Source organism: Trematomus bernacchii, unplaced genomic scaffold (genome assembly GCF_902827165.1).
Source record: "Trematomus bernacchii unplaced genomic scaffold, fTreBer1.1, whole genome shotgun sequence".
NCBI lineage: Eukaryota > Metazoa > Chordata > Actinopteri > Perciformes > Nototheniidae > Trematomus > Trematomus bernacchii.
This window is the reverse complement of record NW_022987727.1, coordinates 13,094,178-13,118,875: the sequence shown is the minus strand read 5'-3', so window position 1 is coordinate 13,118,875 and position 24,698 is coordinate 13,094,178. Positions and strand designations below refer to the sequence as shown.

Genomic DNA, 24,698 nt, shown 5'->3' with positions numbered 1-24,698 from the left:
ATATGACCCCCGGTTTGATGATTGACAGGTCACAGAACAATGGGAGCTATCTACCCTTACCCACAATTTAAAGTAAATCTCCTCTTTGCTCTTCTCGCAGCAAGATGTTAGAACAAAGTGAAAAACAAACAATGGCATAAAATATTATCAATATGTCGGGTAGTAATAGATTTATTTATTTTCTTCTCAGAGTGTACCAGAATGCGTAGTTTGTTAGTATTTCTAAAAATCTCCTGGGGGAGAATCCCCCCAGACCCCCCTGCTGGGGTTGGGTTTTCAGCATGTGTGCCTTTTTATATAGTTCAGCTTTGATTCCATCATCTCATTAAACCTTTTTTAAAAGCATACTTTAGTTCTGTGAAGGGACATAAGGGATATATGCACTGTACTTCACTTTTATTAATATTGTATGCTCAAAAGCGTATATATTACTGCACGATTTTTTGTTGAATAGATTTAAGTGCTTCAAAATGTTGGGTCGCGATGTATTGACCAAGTAAAAAGTGGGTCCCGAGGCCTGACCAGTTGAGAACCACTGATCTAAGCTAATGCTTAAGGCTTTTTTTGGCATATTATTGGCATCCCTTTAACCCTTTTAAAAAGCATATTTTAATAGAGAAACAAACCATTGCTATTTGAGTCCTTTTCTTCAACAATGTATTTACTGGTTTCCATCAAAATATTACAAATAGTCAGGATCACATCAGGATAATATTGTAAAACATAAATGACAGAACATAATGGTAGGGAAAAAGGTAGATAAATACAAAGCTAAATAAATGAATAAAACTAGATAAGCGGCATATTTCTCCTTTTCATACCTCACCATATAACGTAACATTTCTTGAAGTACCTCAGACAAATTCATATAATCGATGAAAGTTCAAATATTGCCTTTTTGCCCTTCAATATATGTTTTATTTTCTCCATTGACAGGCATGTATTTGGTCTTCCTTAGCTACATAGTCTATGTGCAGCCTATTTACATTTTAAATAAATGAGAATAATTAAATAAAGAGCTTTCTTTATACTTTGATTTGAACGCAGCAGTTTTCTGATAACATGCTGCGTTTGTTTTTCCCCTCAGTGTTGGAGAAGAGCGAGTTCAAAGACGAGTCCCAGTTCTTCCGTTTCTACGCGGACGAGGAAATGGAGGGAACGAGTACCAAGAGCAAGCAGCTCCAGCGCAATGACTTCAAACTCATCGAGAACATCTTAGCCAAGTCCCTGGTGGTAAGCTTTAACACACACACACACACACACACACACACACACACACACACACACACACACACACACACACACACACACACACACACACACACACACACACACACACACACACACACACACATTCTCTCACACTGGTTACACACTGGTCACACATGGTTACACAAAGGCTCATTGTCGCATTCTGTTCGAATTGCCACACTTGCTCAAAAAAGTATTATAATAATGGGAATGTTAAAGTGTTTCACTGAAGTAATTGCTATTAATATGGCACAAAGATATTTGCATTCATTATTATGATACCAGCATTATCAACTTTAGTTATCCAAAGAAATATATATATATAGTTCAGGAAGGGAAAATCAGTTGATTCAAAACAAAGCTCGTTTTTTCAAACCTATCCATATTTCTCTGGATATGTATCACCCTTTCATGCAGATACTATATACACAGGGATATAACAGGGCCCTTTTGTTGTAAAGCTAACTGAACTGACACACCAGCATACTATACATACTACTATATCTTTCACTCCAGTTAGTTTGTGTATTCTTCTTCCCGATCTCCACAGCCAGATGTAATTAACATCAATATACACACGGAAACATCCCTTTTCCCTCTGGCAGCAGGGACTGCTTTGATGACAAACAACACCTTTTGAATTTGCTCTGTATGCTTAATGAGTCTTGTCTTGTGGAAAACCAACTGTACTGCCTGGGATAAAGTCCCTTTTGGATTGCTGCTGAGAAAAGAGAGAGTATTATCTGCAGTCAGATATACTTTTCATTCAAGAGTTTGCTCTGTTCTGCCAACAATAGTGCGTACATGAGGGATCTCTAAGGTAAATCAGTTACCAGATCTTACACTGTATGTATATGAAACATACAATGTGTGTACTAGTGAGGACTTTTTATGTAATTCAAATCAAGTCAACTAAATCTAAATTATGTTTATTTATTGGGTACATGAAATAAGTTCAGTTTACACTTAAATGTTTTGGTTAAGGCCCCAGCTCCACGGGAACCCATACGGCAAAACGCATCGGAGTAACGCAAATGCAACCGCAAAAAACCTTCCGCCCACACGCAATATACACCGGATTGTGTCAAGCTCCACGAGACGGCTCCATTTACATCCAACCGCTGGAAAAGCTGCAGTACATATGCCGAACCTGTACGTGGCGCTGTAACTTCCTCCACAAAAGCAGCAACTTCCTCCAAAAAAGCAGCGAAGAAGAATGGTTGTCATGGCCGCACTTCTGTTTATTCTCCGCGGTGGGGGCCGACAGAACCGGGCAGAGTTTTTCGCCGGTCAACGTGTGTTAAAGTTTAAATCTTCATGCTTCCTCATGCAGCAGCTGATCCAGTAAGTAAACCCGACAGTAAAAATAAACATATTTATAACTAGTTTAGGTAGTTTGAGAGGTAATTAAAATAGCTAAGGGTGGTGATCTGACTTGAAGTGTGTGTTTTGCTCCCGCTGCTTCACAGCAGGAGGAGCTGCGTGTCTCCGTCCTGTCAGATTAGACTTCACTCGCGTTTATGTTCATATCGAGATAAAGATAAATAATCTGAATTCAGTGTGCAGTGTACTTTTGCGGGGGTGAGCAGCAGAGGTGGGGAGAGGCGGGGAGAGGCGGGGCTATGAAACGGATGACCGTATAGGCGACCCCACGGCCCCGTTGGACCCCCCAGAGTGCTCCGTTCCCAGATCTATCCACCTTTGGACCCGTTGTCGTTTGCGGGGTCTGTTTCTACGTTTCTGTTACGGCGTCGTCGAGCTTAAAGGGCTATACGCATGAGAAATATGCGGATTCAACCCGTTTTCGTCCTCGTGGAGCCTAGGCCTAAGGCGCCGTTTACACGAGGAGAAAACTGCTTGTATCTGCATAGTTTCGCGTGCGTATAGCCCTATTATTTACACGAGGCCGATAGAAACTGACCCCACAAACGATAACGGGTCCCAAGGTGGATAGATTTGCAAACGAAACGCTCTGGGGGGTCAACCGAGTCCGTGTAATCACCTCTATACGAATATTTCCTGAAAAAATAACGATAGCCCCACCTCTCCCCACCTCTCCTGCTCACTGCTGTAGCATGGCTGTGTTAATTAAACGCACAAGGGGTTCTTGAATGAAATAATATTATAAAAGGCAAACCAGAATTGTTAACGCCCAATATACTCCTTAAACAAAATAAACAGAGTCAGATTTCATGCATTGATCCATTATATTGACAAAGGAGGATCTCACCCGGTGTTTGTAGAGAATATCTCTCTGAGCGAGTCCTCTCCACGAAGACATGCTCCTCCTCCTGTCAGTAGCTACTGCTAGTGCTACTGCTACTGACCATGCTACAGATATTAGTGCAAAAATCTACAGCTCCTCTACCACAACCATTAGCAACAAGTGGACATGGAGAATTACATGAACTACATGTTGCTAAATCCACGGCGGGGCGTAAACAGAAGGGTAGCCATGGCAACATTGCTGCGGGGCTGCTGCGGAGTCTTCTTCACTGCTTTTGGTGTATTTTGGTGGAAGTTACAGCGCCACTTACAGTCCCGGCATATGTACTACAGCGTTTCCAGCGGTCTCGTTTGAACAGACACGTTAAATGAAACGAATGCATGTGAACGGAAGACTTTTTTGAATATGCATACTGTGCATAAACGCAAACGTTCCCGTGTGAGCGGGGCCTAAGTCTGTTATCTTTGCAGAAACCTAGAAGCTTTACTAGCATCCCTTTTCACATCAGAGTGGGAAGTAGGCCCAGTCTCCCCCCCTTTGATTAGCAATCCTAATCCTCCCTCATGGCTGTTATACAAGTGAAGTGCAGGAACTCTTTATTGACTGCAGCCATCTCCTGTGATGTAAGAGCAGAGATCCCCATCTTATCAGGGCCGTGCAGCAGGAAGATGGCCCCGGCAGCTTACCTAATGGAAGCGCGCTAATGTGTTTGGCGATGACAGCGTTTAACTAAGCCTCGCCTCACTGGGGAATTAAATATGAGAGGCAGAGAACATCATCAGCAGTAGAATCACCTGACACTCGATGAAAACCACAGATTGCAGGATTGGGAGCTCGACAATGTGTGGATAGTTTGCAATTGCATGTACGACCACCAAGGAAGAGGGTCATTGTTGTAAGAAATCGCGTCATTGCCACAAATATGAACAAATCACCTTTTACGGCAAGAGCATTCAGCTACTGATTAAGAGTCAGATGTATACGATGTACACATGATAAGATATTTACACAGATTTCCAAAAATAGCAGCTTAGCATAATGGTACATAAAAGGAATGTGAATATATTGGTGATGGTAAGTAACTAAGTACTGTATTAGTATTTCGATTGTATGCTTCTTTATATTACTACAACGCTTCTTTTCAGCAATACACATACTCGGCTACATTAGTTATTAGTAACTTTGCAGCTTCATATTATTTGTAACAAATCTAAATAGTTTCTGATGTACTGGTATGGATGAAGGTGGCAGTATAGAAAGTTATTAAAAAGGATATATTATCCTTATTTTCAGGTTAATATTTGTATTTTGTGGCTCTACTGTTACATTTGACATGCTTTAAACACAACCTATACAACATACTCAGGAGAGGGAAAACCCCCAATAAGCATAATAAGGCCTATTTAAAGTTATTCCAACTTTACCTGCAGCAAAATATAAATGATGAACACATTACAAATTATAATCCAGGGATCTGATATTTTTGATTCCGCTCTGCAAAATCAGTAGGTTAACTTTTGATGATAGTTAACCTATTGTATATTTTGGTGCAGGATTTCACTTGAAAAAGAGTATTTCTTCACTGTGGTATTACAACTTTCACGTGTAAAAAATCTTGATATTTCTTCCACTTCTGGAAGATATTTATGCTGTATTTTTCTACTTCATTACTTTTTTAATCAGTGAAATACGTTAAAGTCTAATAATGTGTCACACTTCTTAATGTGGGAGTAATTAGGTGATTTTCTCTGTGCTAGATTCACCCCGAGGAGGAAGACTACGGCTTTGAGATTGAAGAGAAAAACAAGGCCATTGTGGTCAAGTCTGTCACCAGGGGCTCACACGCTGAGGTAATGGCCATCTCACACACACACACACACACACACACACACACACACACACACACACACACACACACACACACACACACACACACACACACACACACACACACACACACACACACACACACACACACACACACACACACACACTGTATCTCCTACCCGCCCTGGGGCATTAGTTCCAGTTTGAAATGGCTGTCGAATGTTTTGACGTCTGCTGTCAGTCTGCTTCTGTTTCACTTCGAAATGACGTTGTTCTGATTGGCTGTCGAGCCATTAGTCTTGCTTACTCACGTCATCCTCCCAAAAAAACCACACACCAACCCTTTTATACATCCTGAGCAAATGTAATACCCAGATGAGGTTGGATTTAATACAGGCATAACTATTTTGTTTCTTCTTATTTAGGCCTGTTGTAGTTTTGCTGTTATGTTCAAGAGCAGTCTGTAAAAAAGGAATTTGGTACATCTGTTGCTTCTCTGTCATCATTGCCAGACTTATTGTTTTACAAAGTGACTTCTGGCAAATCTGACCAGCAAACAAACCTGCATCTATAATTTTTCCAGCATTTTGAACCCTTAAAAAACACAGGTTAATACCCTGTTTGTTTAAGGAATGTCACTTTCCCACAGATCCAATAAAAGGGAACTCCTTCCTCACCACAATTTAATTTTACCATAATTCCTCTAGTGTCCCTGTGGTTTCTCATCCCGTTCTGTTATGTTACCCATTGCACTTCACTCCCACATTACTCCTTTTCCTGGACAATCTTTTTTTTCTTCTCTTCTTCTCCCTCTTTCACCCTTTTCTCCTATTTTCTCTCCCCCTCTTACTCTGTTATTCATCCCCCATTCCCCACAATAACAGGATTGCTAGTCCGTGTGCCAGCACGGTGAATGAAGCTCAGCTGATTCCCAGGGGGCTCTGAAAGGGGCTGACACAAACACACACACACACACACACACACACACACACACACACACACACACACACACACACACGGCTCTTTCACTATATGATACTATTATAGAAAGTCACGTGCAGACAGGCACCCATGCTGTATAATCACACGCACACACATCCTTCCGCATTCAAATGGCTGTGGCTCCTCCCAGTCGTTCCGACATCCACCCTGGGCTGTTATCCAGAGTTGGAGCCCCCCCACCGGATCTGTGCCTGGGACACTGGACTCACAGAGGCAGCTTTATTCCCACAACGTGACTGGAGATGTGCAGGATGACTGCATTCAGTGACGTGCAGCAGGCTGTGTGTCTGTCATATGAAAAGGGGATTTTAGAAGCTGACTGTGCAGTGTTTGATATTTGTGAGCATGTATACCAGTGGGTGCAACTGTTGGCTTACTACTTGCCTGCACCGGGACTCAGGGTTTGAGTTATGTGGGAGCCAATGGGAGCTGAGTAGGACTGCACGATTTGGGGAAATAATCTAATTGCGATTTTTCTGACAGATATTGCGATTGCGATTTGATTTGCGATATTTGTTTTTAAGCGACCCAACGGAAGTTTATTGTAAAATGCGGCGATATCTCCGGCTAGGAAGGTCGTATCAACGTGCTCCCGTCTCAAGCACCCCCGCAGCCCGAGCTACAAGTGAAAGAACTAAACTTACATGAAACTTCCGTTGGGTTGCTTTAAAGTCAAGCTTCAGTTTAAGACTCACCCTGTAATAGATGTAAAACATGTGATGGAGCCTTACTAACCTGACTCAGATGCTTTGTTTCACCAAACCATCTAGGAAAGCTCCATTGGAAGCCATTTGGAAAGGGCAGGCACTTTCAAAAATACTTGGCAGGTGATTGGATCAATCTGTCTATCACCTTCTATCATGGGCCACTTCTGATTGGTTAACAATGGCTGGTACATGTGGAGGACAGCACTTCTGATTGGTGTGAATGACTGACACACAAGAAGAACAAAATAAAAAAAAGTTTTTAAATTAATTTAATCGCATCATTTAAAATCGCGATTTCGATTTAAAATCGATTAATCGTTCAGCCCTAGAGCTGAGCTCCCATAAGGAGGGGTCTGAGCTCCCACGGACGCAGTGAAATCATACATCTGTGGGGGTCGCTAATACATTACCAACAACCATTATTTTATGGTTGCGTGCGTGTGCGTTTTAAAGACCCCCATAGAGCTCAGTTTATAACTCGAACCCTGCCGGGACTGGTCATATTGTATTCAGTTTAAGAATTTTGATTAGATATTATTTGGATCTATTTTAGCTAACTGCCTTAACCTTTTAGCCAATGTGCTGATTCTCCACTCATTCTTCAAATCTACTGACCATGCAATAAAATAACAACTATATTTGAATCTTAAAATCTTAATCAACAAACTGCAGTACTGTTCTGGAGTGAGTTATTGTAATGAATTCCATACATTCAGAAAATCACATCAAAGTCCACTCACTGATTTCAGTCTATTTTTTGGTTTTTTATAATCTCCTTTTCTTTTGTGTTTGATGTTTATTGTTATTATTTAAGAATGCAATAGAATGATGTCTCACATTATGTCCATCCCATGTCAATAGGCAGCTCATATACTACCATTTAAACCCACATTTTCAAACCCCTCTTGCTGCCATGTTTAGTGTTTTCCGCACTCTCCTCATATCTTGGAAATTATAAAGTAAGGCTCCAATCTCGAGTTACGTGCAGATCCAGCATGCGGCATGCATGAGACTCTGGTGTGAATATCATGCAGCTTAATCATATCTAGTACCACATCTTGATATAAACTCCCTCATATAGAACGCCACTGGAAAATGACAAGACAGAACAGGCTGTGAAAATATTGAGAATTACACACTGATTCTCTCTGTTATGTTTTGTGTTCTGCCACGCTACTCAGAGGCACATATACAGAATTGAATACACTAGACGGTGATTTGAAAACCTGAATCATACTTTATCTGATCCTAATGCTGCGTTTTGGTCTCAGTGTTACACCAGAGTGAAAATCCATCAATGCGATCCCCACCTGAAACTCTTAACTGTGCAAACCGGGGCTAATGGAGGGAGCTGAAAATAACCACATTCTGTTTCCTGTCTGTGCGTCCAGATGGCGGGTCTGCAGGTGAGCAGGAAGATCTTCACCATCAACGAGGACCTGCTGTTCCTGCGGCCCTTCTCCGAGGTGGAGACCATGATCAGCCAGGCCTTCTGCATGCGACGCTCCCTCCGTCTGCTAGTTGCCACCAAGGCCAAGGAGTAAGGGAACACACACACTCAAAACACACACCTACACACACACTTAAGTGCACCCTGGTCTGACTGGTCTGTTCTCATCCAGGATTGTGAAGATCCCTGACAACCCAGACAGCCTCTCCTTCAGACTGCGAGGCTCCTCCCCTCCACATGTGCTCGCTGTCAGGAAAGGTGAGTGGTTTCACCTGAAGGGACTTTTTTTTACCAAATGGTATAGGTCTAACGGGTAGTGAATTCATTTCAGGACAACTTCTGTTAGTGCTGTGTGGAGAATAACAAGCATACTCAAAAGTATGTGTGGCATTTTTCCTTTACAATGTCTAGATCTATCTTATATATTTTGTTCAGGTGTCTAAATACTTTATTCCAAATATATCCAAAACATTTTAAATCTAGATCAAGCCATATTTTTTACCAAGTTAACAGTATGTTTTATTTTCATGCTTGTTCATTGCATACCGTTGGTGCATTTGTCATCATTGTGGTTGTCTGCCAGAAGTTGACTTTTTATCCAGTTTCAAGCCACATTTTTACATTACACTTTTTGAAATAATGGTCTCAAAGATGTACATTTTTACCGCATGAGGTGGTTTTAGTAATTGGATATCTAGTTCTTAGGTAATCAAAGAAATTAGCCAAGAGATCCTCATCAAATTTTAAGGATTAATCAAGATTGTTTTTTTAATCGTTTATTTTGGTTTTAATCTTGTTTTGTTGAGAAAGAGACCTCAGTAAATAATTTGGAGAAGCTTACTGCCGTAATAAACTCCCATGATCCCACACTTTAATACTTTTTTATCACCCAATTGAATCCTCATTATAATGAGTTGTGTTCCTTCTTTAATAAGCTCTCATACCAAAACATTTAGAAAAAAGTAACATTAGACCTTGGAAGTCACAAGAGAGCATATAATATAGTTATTTCATATAACAGGATGTGTAACGGAAAGTGATCTCTTAACTCATTCAACAGTTCACAGCCCCCAGCGAAATATAATTAAAATAATATTTCTTGAATTCACTTAGACATATATTTGGGTTACGACCTGCAGATCTGTTGACAGCTTTACGGGACTTTGAGCTTGTTATTGCAGGACCTGTGTCGGCAGACGCTTTGAAAGTGTTCACTGTGTCAGGAAGACAAATAATTCTGAGTGAATTGGAGGGAAAGATGAGGTAACTCTAGCCTCCAACCACCTGTTACTTTCTGCTTTTAGTGAGCCTCTATTAGGTTTTTATGGCCACCTGTCAGCCAGACGGCTTGCTGACAGGGTGCACACCCCTAATAGACTAAACTCTACTTTTAAAACGCACACACACACATTGCCCTGTGATCAGAGAGGCATAGGTAACTGAAAAGCACCGCTTCACTTTTGTTCTCTCTTACCATTCCTCCTGCTCTGTCCTTACAACCTCATAACCAGATGTTGTAAGCAACTAGACTGACTCGAAACAGAGTGATTTACGGCAATTTGATGAAACCAAATGTGTTAACCAGACAGAAGCAGGAGAGGAAACGTGCAAAGAAAACAGCGAGGAGAGGAGCCACCAGTTGGTGCAAAGCAGGAATGTGATCTGGCTGGTTTTACTTTATTACGGCAGGGGGACTCCTCCACTTACTCCCCCTCTCACTTTCCCCCCATTCCCTTCTCTTTCCTAAGTTCTTGTATCACTCATGGCTCTGCTGGTGTACAAGACAAGTTTTTCCATCTGATATTCTCCAGTTGTGTCCTTTTATTTTTATTTTCCTCAATCAGTCCCTGTGTGATATCCATGCGTGGCTCAGGTAATGGCAGAGTTAGGTAATTGCTGGCACCCTGGGTGGGAAGTGATGCCAGCGCTGGTATTTTTAGGCCCGGAGAGGAAGATGATTTGAGGTGTTGATTGGACTTCCCGGCTGCAATGCTATTATTAGCTTGTGACGGTGTGTAACAGCATCGAACTGAGTAATTTTCTATTTTCCTGTAAAAACACAGTGGGCGAGGTTGTGTACACACATAAGGGAATTGAGTCGAAAACACAAGAAAAAGTTAACTTGTAGATTTTTATGGGTGAAACAACACTTTGAACTCCTTCCCGGCGTAAATTACATGTTTTCAGAACCTGTTGTGTACAGTTTCACTGATTTGACTTTGACTCTTTAAACACGCTGCAGGCTGGGAAGCGGCGGGGGCGGGGCTTCAGCCTGGACAGGTCATCCAGAAAGTCAACGGCAACAACATGAACCACAGCGACTACCAAGAGGTCCTGGAGCACTTCAGCGCGCAGCACACTCACCAGGAGCCTCCCCAAGCGGTGAGGGGACACGTGAAAAACACACACATTTTTTCTTAACTGTTTATTTATTGAGAACAATTATAGAAAAGGTGATTTAACTTGAGCTTTTACAGTCCTTGTGTGTGTTGTTATGACTCCGTATGTACCGGGGTAATCCCTAAGTGCTTTATTTAAGTAATTCCACAAAGTAGTTGATCACTTACAGTTTGGAATGCCATTCAACAATGTGCGACAGCTCACTAAATTCACATTTGACGAGCTAAGAGACCGAAGAACCCCATTGACCCAGACATTCCTGCTCTGAGACACTACATAAAGCAGCATTAGCGTGACAACTACAAATACCCAAAGCAACTTCGAAAATAATCTAAATGTATTCATAACTTTAACAATTTCACTGACCTCACTACACACTTGCTCTTTAAAATCTTGTCGTCTGGGGTTTTGCGACATTCTTTGTCATTTCATCTTGGCTCCGACAGTGGGTGGCCCTGTGATCCCAAACATAAATTACTGGCTGACACTTTGTCGCTGTAGGCCAATAAGTGAGAGTTGAACATTTTTCACTTGTAGATGCAATCCTGCCGGAGAGAAGAAGTAGCCCAGGGCAACCAATGAACAACTAATTTCCACTGAATCTTCACCCATTCCTGCTGCCAAGATTGTTATTGGCGGAATTATCTTTTAAAGAGATTTATTTTTAGTGGATACTAGTGTTTAAACCCCATACATTGCCAACTTTTAAACTGCAAAGCTTTGTGTGGTTTCCTACAGCAGCAGTCCAAGACTCCAGGCAGTATTTCCCCGAGTAGGATGTCCTGCTTTCTGTTTAAATCACATTGTTTTGTTTAGGTTTATTTAGTCTGGCCTACTCTTTTGGCAAACCCCAATGAACAGTCTCAGCTGAGCAGCCCCTGTTTTGAACTTCCAGTTAATGTTTGCCGGTCCATTTAACAGCAGGATAAATTACAAGGATGTTGTCGATGTGGCTGACTGCACTGCCGGGTTTAGGCGGCGTTATCAGCCCTGATTTCCTTGTCAGGTGTAAAGTGTCAATGTCCTAAGATTGTTCCCTTCAAAAGTGTGTGTACAAAGTAAACTTACAGATACATAAGCATAGCTAAATATCCATTATTTTGCTCTTTTTTTTCTTTCCGCGTACTTATTCCTCGATTACGTCCTTATTTGATTTCCAATAATGAATTTTTGCACATTATAATTATACCTAATGTTTCCCCCAGTGTCAGTGGGTGTATCATGCATTTGAGGATGTGGAAGAGCTCCAAAGAGAAGGAGGCACAGGTGAGAAGGAGGAGAGTCCTTTCAGTCCTTACCCAGTGGAGAACGGCTCCGACCACGAGGAGGAGAACGGCACAAATGGAACAGGTGAAAAAATGTGTTAAATTGCATCATCTGAAAATGTCCCAAAGTCAGGACATATATATTTTTCACTACAATATCGTCAAAGGAAGGCAGACATGCAGTATCTTTAACCCTTGATCTAGATTGGTCAAAATCACTAAATGTAAAAGAAAACATATGTATTTTCGGGGGCAAACTGTCCCTTTGAATATAAACTGTAGCTGCCTTTGTGTCTGTGTAGATCGATTACAGGTTGGATGGTTGGAAATCAGTCGCTGCCAAAAACATTACATCATAATATTATGTTTCTCCTAATTTGTTATTCTCACAAGACCTCTGAATTTAGTAGTAGTCACTGTTACAGCAAAAGTGGCTCCAGGCCGCAGTGGGTAATTTTACCCTGCATATGGAAAATCCTCAATTTGAAAATTACACATGCTATATATGGGAAGTAGTTACAGATGAGGACCAACGTTGAGTCAGTGTATATGTAATAAGTGAGCAATTCTTTCTTCCAGTGCTGGTAGGGTAAATGGACTTGACAGACATGCCTTAACATGTGCCATTACTAAATGGATTTATAATAATATTATTAGTCTTTTGTAAGCTTCAGAGGGTTTGTAATACAAGCTTTGTTTCCCGCATGGGTGAATAACATTCTAGGACACGACTCTACATCTGGATAAACCTTTATTTTTAAAAAAAGTTTTCCAATGCTTCATTACAATAAAAAAAATAGTATTTTCAGAACTTAAGTGAATATTCTAGCTGCTATATTATTTGCATTTACCCATTTAGTCGTTGCATTAAAATAACTGATGATTATTTGATCAGAAATCCTATTGTGTTGTTTCGTGAAAGATAATCAACCCTACAATAAAGTCGCAATATCGATGCGTTTGATAAAAATATCAAGAATTGTGATAATGACATATTGACATTTGTGCTCCACAGACCACCAGCTGGGCAGACTTTCCCTCTCCGATGACCTTCCTATGGTCAGTTTGACGGTAGATAACGTCCACCTGGAGCACGGCGTGGTCTACGAATACGTCAGCACCGCAGGCATCAAGTGCCACGTCCTGGAGAAGATGGTGGAGCCCAAAGGCTGCTTTAGCCTCACTGCTAAGGTAGTTGTTGTAGAATTAGTTAAAGTGTGATTATGTTAAGCTAGAATCAGAGAGCAGAAAAGGCACAAAAGAGGTATAAGCCATTAATGTGTAGCTAAATGTAGCATTGTAGCAGACTCTAAGGACATAATTCACCATTGTCTTTGGTTAAACACTAGCAATCAGCTTATGTGATGTTTTATCTTCATTCTAACACAGTAAGAGTAGTCTAGGTGAGCTTTTAGCTGAAACGTTACACCCCTTGTATAGTCAAAGATAGAAGTTGTATTTTTTCACATTTTCTACAGTTTAATGAGACTTTAAATTGAATAACAGTTGTTCAAATTGCTTCCATGTTCTCAGCGTCTAAAACATCACAGCTCATGTATCATAAAAGATCCCAACTTGGCCGTTCACCAGTTTTGGAATCACTGGTGTTTGTCCAATTTGCACTATTATGACAGGAACTAAAAGAAACAAAAGTTTTTTTTTGGCCTCACTGCTAGTTTTCGGTTGTTAGTATTGGAAAACTGAATGTTTTAGATTGATGGGAAACACAATTTCTGCTGCTCAGAATGCTATTTTTACTGATTGTGATCGATTAAAGTTTTGAAACTTTTATTGTAGGAGAGTGTTCCATCCTTACCAACTTTTCTCTTGTCTCTACAGATCCTGGAGGCGTTTTCAGGCGATGACAGCCTCTTTGTTCGTAACTGCAGCCAGCTCATCTCCCAGAGTGACCGAGTCGTTACCATGCCTCAGTACGAGTTCAGACAAATCTGCGACACCAAGCTGGAGAGCATCCGGCGGCGTATAGACAGCTATAAGCAGGTAATGAAAAACACGTATACACTGTCTTCAACACACAGACACTGTCAAATTAAAATGCTACATACAAAAATGTCCTCTACTTCCACATATTAACTTTAAACAATCAACTTTAAACAATCAACGATCATTGTCACCTTTTTCCTTCCTGATGAGTTTGCATCCCTGATCATCAAATGTAGCTTTATTGCGAAATACAGCTCATCTATTTACACTTGTAAAACCTGACACCTAATATGAAATGTGATGAAAAAAGTTGGACATCTCCCTTGTCCTTAAACATAATTTTGACATGAACTCTCTTCTTTAATAAACTATTACATTAATTAGTCTACCATTATGTCTCCATGTCATATTTTCCACTCTGTTAACAATTGTGGTGAAAGTGGGAATGATCTTATTATAGTCCCACAGTGCAAACATTAGAGCTGTCTGTCATGTTTTCTCTTAGCTAAATTCTGTCTCCTCTTTTCTTACACAGTTTGCCCTGGAGCTGAGAAACAAGGCGTGGCCCTCCTTCAGGCAGGCGGGGGTGCGCCCTCACCCACTGGGCTGCATGGACTTTGTTCCCACCAACTGCCAAGTCAACTTCATGCAGGTGTCCAACCCCAAGAGCACTACCTCCGCTGGCAGGACTTTCAGCATCCGCTTTGGGCGCAAGAACTCCATATATGGCCTGGATCCTGACCAAGGTAGATGACACACCATCATCCAATAATGTTTGAGCTCTCTGTCGCATATCCTCCACTAAGCTTTGAAGAGAACCATCCCCTTTGACCAACTTAACACCATCTCAGTGATCATTCTGACTAATTACCCTACACGACCATTTAAATCCCGCTGCAATGTTGACCCCGGCCCTCCCAAAGTAGCTATAAGGTCTAAACAAGGATTTCCCCCTTAGTAAATTAGATAAGTGCTTTGCCATTAAGACTCCATTAGCCCCAGGCCATACCCATGTTATTGACATGAGAAGTGAATGATGTCAGTGAAAACGCTGCCTTGAGGCGGCGTAGGAATGTTTGTCAATGCTACTGCTGCAAGAGGTCAAAGGGGAGAGAAAGATTTCAAATTGAATGTGATGTCGCCAAAATAATTATAAGAAGAGGATTAAACTAGTAGAAATACTTTATCCATAGGCACGGAAATCCTGTCTTCTGTCTATATGGCTGTCAAAATGCAGCTTGTTTTCAATTAAGAGTTAGCATTGCTGTCCCTGTTCCAGGATCCTCGTCTGTCCTCTCAGCATCAGCTGTAAGTCAGACATCTGCCTGGCAGTTGTACCGACAAGATCTTCTTCTGTGGTGCTTTTCAGTGTGTGCTCTGTGTGTTCAAACAGCAACGTAGACAATGTTTTTGTCTAGTGACTGTAGCAATTATCAGCAAAAGAATGAATCAATGAGGATTATTACCTAACTACCTGATACAAAACATCCTTCTCCAGCACCATACCCTTGAATTTAAAGGAATTTGTGGATTGTTAATAACATTTAAAAAAAAAAGGCTATACATATATTCAATTGTAATGCTTGCTGTGTACTCATAGCACACACCCTGGTTTCATAGTCAGAACTTAATCTGTCTACAGTTTTGTGATGTCTCAGGTTATTGCAGCTTAGTTTGGCTTCCAACCCAAGTCAACAGTTTAGCATCCTGCTCTGGCTGTGCGTATCAGTTGCATAAGCGCCTTTTAAGAAGTTGTTTTTCATCGACTCTAAATGAAGAACAGGCAGGAGCGTAACTTCATAGGGTTTTTGAACATCTGGGGTAGATATAATGTTCAGAGATGTTTCCTTTCAGCCACTGCAAACATGTTTATCGTCTCCTCTCCTCTCTGTCCTGTAGCTCAACTCAACCCCATGTCCCACATCCAGCACTGTGTGACAAGCATGGGCGCTCCTTCCTGGAACTGTTCCGGCCTGGAAGAGGACGAGTTGGATGGCAGTGGGGATGTGAGCATGGATGGAGGCGAGGGGTTGAATGACAGTCGGCGGAGCATTCACAGTGAAGGCGGGTTGAGCTTCCTGCTCAAACAGGAAGATACAGAGACCCAGGATGCATACATTCACCTATACAGCCGCCTGGACGTCGCTGTGCGGGAGATGAGGCAGTATGTGGCCCAGATAGATGTGTAAGTGCTACAGTTCATATAGTGAAACTGAATCATTTGAACCTAAATGTTACCAAAAACACATTCAAAAAACCATTGACTTTGAGAATACTCACTAATATCGGGGTTTAGGACTCATTCCTGCACCACTCTGTTATCACTTTATAAATGTTTTGCCATTCCTTATAAATCTTTTATCTCCACCCCCATGAAAAGTGTCATCCATCAAATTAGAAGAAAAGTGTTTACTCATATCCATTCAGAAAATATCTTCAGCGCTAACAGTTGGTGCGGTTACAAAATATCAGCATTCCCCTGGTGTTTATGTGAGAGTAGACTATTTTCATAGCCTTCACGGTGACATTTAGAGATTTCTAAATAAAAAAGCTCCGAGCTGTTTTCCCCGCAGCAGCCTCCCGAGGCTGTCCGTCAGTCTCTCTTTGTCTGTCTGCCCTTTGCCTTGTTTAAAGCCCAGGGTTTACAAAAGGAACATTCTTCAGGCCCAAAATATTTATGGGCCGGGCCCAGTACAGGAACAGGGAGTGAGGCCAGGATAACATCAAGAGAAAGAGACACATATTGTGTGTCTGTGCCGAGGAAGGGGTGTGACAATGTGTGTGAATGTTTGTGTATGTTTGATTGTGAAGGCCTCTGCGCAGAGTGTATAATATAATGTCTTTATATTATTACATTTAGTACACTTTATATAGCTGAAGCTATCAACACTTTTAAAACTACAAAAATATACTTTAAAAACACACATGCTAAAAATGTGTTACATAAGCTTCAGCCATGTTTGGTTAAATGTGTTTTCATATCTCATTTGAATTTTCACCCTTTGTTTTTGTCTCCTTTTAGCCTCTTGTCGTCTATCACGGAGCCCACGCAACTCCAAGGGGAGGGTGGGGAGCCTCCGGTCTACGAGCCCAGTCAGCCCCCGTCTCTGGCCCCCTGTGAGGACGGCTGTGATCAGGACAAAGTGGAGCAGGGCGGCATCAAGAGGGTCTGCTTCAAGGTGAATGAGGAGGACCAGGAGGACTCGGGTCATGACACCATGAGCTACAGGGACTCCTACAGGTAATGGTTAAAGACCGGCGCAAAGACATCAGACCAACTTTGAAAAGTTGGTACTAAATTGAACATGGTTATGAGTTCTCCAGGTATTAAAATACATTTGGTTGTCTTCAAACTGAGACTAAAGTACCTTAACAATTCATTATAATGTAGACATTATGTTTAGTGTTTATTTTAGGGGGGAAATCTATATATACCTTAACAGAACAGGGAGAGAGAGAGAGGTATAAAAAACAAGAAAGAAACAATAAAACGTAAAAAATAACTAAAGGGGTACGAGTCGTCCACCAAAGATTATAAATGTAGCAATCATTGTTTTCCTTAGTCATAGTATATCAGGTGCAAGACAAGTTATCACCCAATGTTTCCAGAAGGCATCACCTTTGTCATTTTCCGTCTTAGACTGAACGTCATACCATGAATGTTTTTAATTATGACTACTCATTGGTTTATAGTGGGAGGTTCCTTACAGAGCCATCACCTTGCATTGTACTTTTACTCACTATCATCAAGATTTGTAACAGATTATGTCATCTTTTGGTGATTCTGCATCCATATTTCCCAAGTAAAAGGAGACACAGGTCAAATCAATATAGTAGAACTTAGACCTTCTCTGATAGTATTATGAACAACCTCCAAGAAGCGTTTAAAGAGGCCTTATTACGCTTTTTTTGGTTTTCCCTTTCTTGTAGTGTGTTACATAAGTCTGGTGCATGTCAATAGTCTGCAAAGGCTAAACTCCCACAGTTCCCTCAAGAGGGAGTTTCTGCAGTTTCCTGCCTGAAACGCCTCATTGGACTCCTTTGTTTACTTCCGTAACATAGTGACATCACTTTGTGACCTATACTCTTCTATTGGCTAGCGTTCCAACACATCATATGTAAAAGCCTAAGGGGCGGGACATCTCTAAGCCGGCCAGCTAACCAACCAGAGCAGACTAGGCTCTGGTTTCAGACAGAGGGTGAAAAGAGGTGCTGCAGCACAGGCAGTATGAGAAAATAAAGAGCTTTTTGAACATTGAAGCATGGAGACATGTCACAGTAGAGACACAACGTACAAATATGAACCTGAAAAAGCAGGTCCTCTTTCAAAACACTTTTGTCACACCTGAATTTTTGACTGTGAACTGTATAGAGCCAGAACAACACTCATTATGCCCATTGCCTCCCCTTTTTGGAGGCTAAAAGTCATTCCAGATGTTGGCATTTTTAACCGAGATCCAGGGCTAAAAATGACTTCAAAATGTTTTGGTCAGATCTGGTTATGTCATTTACTTGTTCTGAGTTCATTCAGATGTTCCCGCGTGTGTGTGAGAGAGAGAGCGTGTGTGTGTGCACTGTTCACTGGGCAGATCTCCACTCAGCCCCACCCTCCACCACCCACTAAGATGTAGTTATTGGTTGTTGGTGCGGTGGGCTGGTGTATAATAGAGCCAAATGTTTGGGGCGCGGCCTCCTCAAACACTCTGTCATTAAGGCCCGGCCACGCCATGTGAAACGTGACTACCTCATCGCAATAAAATGTAAAGGGAAATGTAGGCTGTTGCACACGCGCACACACACACACACACACACACACACACACACACACACACACACACACACACACACACACACACACACACACACACACACACACACACACACACACACACACACACACACACACACACACACACACACACACACACACACACACACACACACACACACACACACACACACACACACACACACACACACACACTGGTAGGTGTTTTTAAGACAAGTGAGGGGGAAAAAAGTTGCAGTATGAGGCTGCACTGTGATCGCAGATGATTCATCCCGCTTGGGAACTTTTCATGGAAATTGCTGCTGTGTTTCAGAGGTGGGTGGTGAGACAATTAGACATTAAAGCCTGAGGTGGTGACAGTCCAACAGTCGGAGGTCTAAGAACAGTTTTGTAAGGAACATAATGTGAGAACAAGGACAGGAAAGACACACACGTGCAGACACGGGGTCAAAGAGAAGGAAATACAGAAGGAATTAAGCAGAGAAGAATGTTTGAAGAAGTTGTAATAAGTAGTGCTTGTTCTAAACTCTGGTACATTGTGTCTGTTATAAATCTTTGGCTCCCGAGTCCGCGTGTGACCCCGTTAGGACCTTTTGTCTTGTATTCAGACATGACAGAGTATTCAGATCCAGCTGAAACACAACACACACCCCCCCCGGCATCAGAATGCATCTCCAGTGTCAACTTGTGATTGATCGTCCTTCGTTGCTTAACATTTTAAGTAGTTTATATTCATCTCGTCTGTTTCCTTAAACCAGAACACCCTCATAATCAATCCAGTGCAGACGTTCTTTTGACTCAGCTTCCTAAATCACACCAGCTCACTCAAGATATTACACTTTATATGAATCTTAAACCAGCTTAAAAGACTATCAGCCACAAAACACTTTTTTGTTTATGATTAAATCACCCCCATTTTACCTTGAAGTCTTGAAGAAAATGTCTTTCAAACTCTCAAACAGCTCCTGCAGTATAACCTGCATCTCATGTATCCAGTTGTATGCTCACTACTTACTTACTTACTGTTTAACACTTGTCCTGAACGCTTCCATTCGACTCATAGGGACATCAATATATAATACTCGAGCTTCTATTGGCTTGCGCTCCAACACATTGTACATGATTTGCTAAGCGCCGCACATCTCTAAACAGTTGACCAATCAGAACAAAGCCAGCCAGCTAACCAATCAGAGCAGATTGGGCTCTGGTTTGGGAGGGTGATAAGTGTTGCAGCAGCACAGAGAGAAAAGAGAAAATAAAGACCTTTTTGAACATTAAAGCATGGAGACATGTCATAGTTGAGGCTCATAATACACATTTGAATCATGAATATGAGCAAAATAGGTCTTCTTTAAGATTTTTGTGAAAATTCATGTTTGCAGGGCAGTGATCATTTGATTGCATAAATGAGACTTCACAAGTCGTCTGAGAGATTGTATATAGATTTTTTTAATAAATGTATTAAACCTTTTCTCAAATTTTGATTGTTCAACGTGGAGGCTTGCGACAAAAACAAACCTTCTTCCTAGAATTCAAGGTAACAAGGGGTGACAAACTATCATTTTGTGGGTTATCATTTTACAGATTTCCTGTGTGTGTGTGTGTGTGTGTGTGTGTGTGTGTGTGTGTGTGTGTGTGTGTGTGTGTGTGTGTGTGTGTGTGTGTGTGTGTGTGTGTGGTGTGTGTGTGTGTGTGTGTGTGTGTGTGTGTGTGTGTGTGTGTGTGTGTGTGTGTGTGTGTGTGTGTGTGTGTGTGTGTGTGTGTGTGTGTGTGTGTGTGTGTGTGTGTGTGTGTGTGTGTGTGTGTGTGTGTGTGTGTGTGTGTGTGTGTGTGTGTGTGTGTGTGTGTGTGTGTGTGTGTGTGTGTGTGTGTGTGTGTGTGTGTGTGTGTGTGTGTGTGTGTGTGTGTGTGTGTGTGTGTGTGTGTGTGTGTGTGTGTGGCTACTACGAGCAGAATAATTGTCACAGCGGTGCTCACACTTTTGGCAGGAGGTGTGTGGTTAAATTTAGAAACTACCTTTTGTGTGTGTGAGAGAGTGTGTAGGTCTCTGAATTAAGCCGGAAAGCACAACTACCCATGCAGAAGGGGAATAATGCAGGACACATATGGAGGAAGGGAATTGAGTGTCAATTAGGCAAGAAAGAAAAAGAAAAACAAAGGGGAGGCAGGCTTGAAGTATGATTAGACAGAGTGAATTTGAAAGAAAAAAAACTTGGTGCATACACACACGCATGACTACTAACACAGTTGGTTTGTAGGGTGTGTGAATAAAAGCCAGCTGAGAATCCAAGCCAAACTACTAAAACATGGTTATATTAACTCTTTCCCATAATTGTAGCAGCTCTGAGCTAGCCAATCCCCTTTTACCACCACACTCACACACAAATTAGGGACCGCAAAATAACCAGGCAGGTGATATCCCGCTCCATGCATCCCCCACTATATCCTCCAGCCAAGCAGGGTATTAGCAAACGAACACAAAGCCAGTGTTTCTGTAGCTGGTAGCCACTCTTAGGACATTTGTCATGATAATTCTGCTTGTGAATCATCCGGAGATCCTCTGAGGCGATCGCGAGCGCGCTCACTTGAAGCGACGTATAATTTGAGCCGCATAAATCTTCCACATGCTCCCGGTAATCATGTTCAATCATGTAAGACTATAAATACCAGGCTTTATTATTTTGACAAAACAGACCTTTTTCTGCATACGCTAGTATAAGGTAATACATATGTTTGTATATAAGGGTGCTTCTAGTCTTATGTATACGCTAATTATCTGTCAAATGTAATGCCATTCACTGAATGCCTCTCTCTGTAAAGCAGTGGCGGTTGTTTCTGTGTGAAACGTTTAATTATCTTTGGTCTCGCATACTGTAAATCAGAAAAATGCATTTACTATCAGAAGGATTACTTGGCAGCGTAATTACAAGACGCAGCTCTCCAAACCCTCTCTGCGGTTTAAGAACGGAATGAAGCCTTTTGCTTTATTATGGGTTTTAACTGTGTATGTGTGTCTGTATGCTTTTTTTTTTGACAGTGAATGCAACAGCAACAGAGACTCAGTCCTGTCCTACACCAGTGTGCGCAGTAACAGCTCCTACTTGGGGAGTGATGAGATGGGATCAGGTAAGGGGAAAAACACATAATCAAACTTTTTTTATCCATTCATAAGTCAGGTTTTTTACGCTTTCACTCGCAACACAACCGTGGCCAACAGGGGGAAATGCATTAGAACAGCCTTGCATAAGAAAAAATGCAGTGCACTTTCAAAAACGATGCAAATACAAAGACGTGCTAAAATAAATGCAAATGGAGAAACATCTACACCAACTTGACTTAACATGCGCAGCTTGTACAAAAAGAGCTGCATAGACAAAACACTGAAAATATAAAAAATGAGGCAAGAAGCTGAAAACACAAAGGAAACCGAGACAGTAAAAAGTGATGCACACAGCTCGGACCAGAGCACTTGTTGAAGTACTGGGATTATAAAGTTGGCCAACTGTCACTGCGTCTGAAAACATACCAAAAAATGTATGTAACCGCATGCTTCCTTACGATACAATTGCAGATCTGCTGTAAGCTAGCTAACTAACATAGCTAACCTAGGCATTTCAAATATACTGACAAAACACTTACAATTATGAAACAGACTACCTCAGTGACAATTGGCCAGCTTTATCATTCCAGAACGTCAACAAGCGCTCCAGTCCCAGCTGTGTGCATCACTCTTTAGTGTCCCCGTTCTGTTGTGTTTTGAGCTTCATGCAGCGTGTTGTATCAGCAGCGTTTTGTCCATGCAGCGTTTTTAGTTAACTCGCACATGCGTTGTCAAGTTGGTGAAGATGTTTCTTCATTTGCATGTGTTTTGGCACATTTTAGTTTTTGTATTTGCATCGTTTTTGAACAAGCAGCGCCTTTCTCCTAATGTAAGTGTTTTAGGCCGTTGAAACGCGTTTCCATGGCTTGGCCACCGTACGAAACCTCTCATTCGAATATTTGACCGAGATAAAATGTGTCACTTTCCAAACACTGTAAAGTGAATTCAACATAAACAACATCCTCGTGAGTGTCAAACAAAGTCAAGAAATAAAGGATGTTTGCATAAGAATTATTCATATGTCACCAACTTGTGATTTCTCCTTTGACTTGTAATAATAAGTCATGCTTTCAAAAGAGAAATACTGCAGATATTTTATGTGGTCAGATATTATAGCCCCAACATTTCGTAACCCAACAGCCACATATTTCTTCTCTGAGCCAAGTATGTGTCCACTGCTGTTTATCACGTCGTTTTCACAGGCATTATGTCTTAGATTCTCCACAATGAAACATTCTGCTGAAATTATTTATTATCCCTTAGCCTCTTTAATCTGATTCACCAGAATTTACATTAAAACAGATGGATAGAAACGTGTTTAATAAGTGCAGATGGTCAAATAAAAACGCCAGCATCCAAATGTGTGTTTTCTCCTAACGTTTTTTGTTTGGTGTTTGTTGGTGTTTGGCTGCTAGGGGACGAGCTGCCATGTGACATGAGGATTCCCTCGGACAAACAGGACAAGCTGCACGGCTGCCTCGAGCACCTTTTCAACCAGGTTAGTCCAGAGGTTCAGTTTAGAGTAACTGACACATTTATTTCTGGAAGCTTGTAGCGTCCAAAAAATATAACTAACTATCTTCCCAAACTACACCTTGGAAGACGCTAAGTTAACCTAACTTTAAACTCAGAAATACGATAGCGACATATCAGCTACATCGGCATTATACCCCCCCTACTACAGTTTGAATTAAAGCTTTTGAAACAGATGATTGTGATAGTAATAATCAGTGAACATCTGGGCTCAGTTAACTCTCTGTACTCTGGTCAGGATCCTGGATATCTCTGCCATCTTTTACTTGACCTCCTTTTTTTTAATTTCCCTTTTCTTATGATTTGCTTTTTCCCCTCACACACACTGATTTGTGGACTCAGTTTAAGATTTCCATCCATCTTTTTGTCTTACCAGCATCTAAGGTATTTTGGCTGCCCCGTGGCAAGCTCTCACTGCCCTAGTTCTTTCCAAATGTAAAGGGGGGGGGGGGGGGGCGGTGTAAACAGAAGTCTTTCTAAATGCTGGAAGACCCTTGACAGAAACTGGAAAAGAAAATCACAAAAAGATGTCTAGAATATGAGAGACGATAACCTGATTCTTTCTGTGTGTTTTTTTTCTCTTCCCACAGGTTGACTCCATCAACAGCCTCCTCAAAGGACCCGTCATGACCAAGGCCTGTGACGAGACCAAGCACTTTTACTCCGACCACAGCCAACCAGGTACCTATTCCTGTCTGTGTGTGAGCATGACTTTGTCTGTGTGTTTACTGCTAAAAAGGTGAGAAAGTGTGTCGTCATGCTACAATAACAGCTTTTTTCCATTGCTAACATGCATTGGTTGAAGCCGAAGTCAAAACTCTGCACTCAGCCTGTCAGTGTGGACCAAATTGCGACTTATTTGTCATTGTTTTCACATAAAATGCATTCAATTAACACTTTTTTACGAAATCCTCGAAAGTACTCTTCCTTTGATCTTTACCACACGTAAAACACACATTTTGAAAACAATGAATAACACTGTGCTGAATGCTTCCCATTTCTGCAGTAACCCCATTTACTCTAGAAAAAACATAATTTATTATTAAAGTAAATTAATATAAATTAAATCATAACAAAATAAAGGATACTGAAGCAGTTTGTAGTCTCATCTATGTTACATAAACGTTAGTGCAATCAATAAAGTGAAAAGGAGTGTTTCTATTCTTGATGACATTTTCGTGAAAAATCCATTAAACTTCTCCC

The 24,698-nt window shown here is 41.3% G+C and overlaps 1 protein-coding gene across 2 annotated transcripts in view; it reads left to right on the top strand.

Annotated features, from left to right (window-relative positions):
- Positions 1–24,698, top strand: part of prex1 (phosphatidylinositol-3,4,5-trisphosphate-dependent Rac exchange factor 1) — a 94,942-nt gene that overhangs the window by 58,936 nt on the left and 11,308 nt on the right. For both annotated transcript variants that reach the window (XM_034144881.1, XM_034144882.1), the window contains exons 16-29: positions 1,088–1,233; positions 5,236–5,328; positions 8,406–8,554; positions 8,637–8,722; positions 10,707–10,846; positions 12,070–12,214; positions 13,145–13,320; positions 13,969–14,130; positions 14,609–14,819; positions 15,973–16,258; positions 17,096–17,314; positions 21,900–21,988; positions 23,378–23,460; positions 24,086–24,176. In XM_034144881.1, coding sequence (XP_034000772.1) covers positions 1,088–1,233; positions 5,236–5,328; positions 8,406–8,554; positions 8,637–8,722; positions 10,707–10,846; positions 12,070–12,214; positions 13,145–13,320; positions 13,969–14,130; positions 14,609–14,819; positions 15,973–16,258; positions 17,096–17,314; positions 21,900–21,988; positions 23,378–23,460; positions 24,086–24,176 — 2,076 coding nt within the window. The remainder of the gene's footprint in view (positions 1–1,087; positions 1,234–5,235; positions 5,329–8,405; positions 8,555–8,636; positions 8,723–10,706; positions 10,847–12,069; positions 12,215–13,144; positions 13,321–13,968; positions 14,131–14,608; positions 14,820–15,972; positions 16,259–17,095; positions 17,315–21,899; positions 21,989–23,377; positions 23,461–24,085; positions 24,177–24,698) is intronic.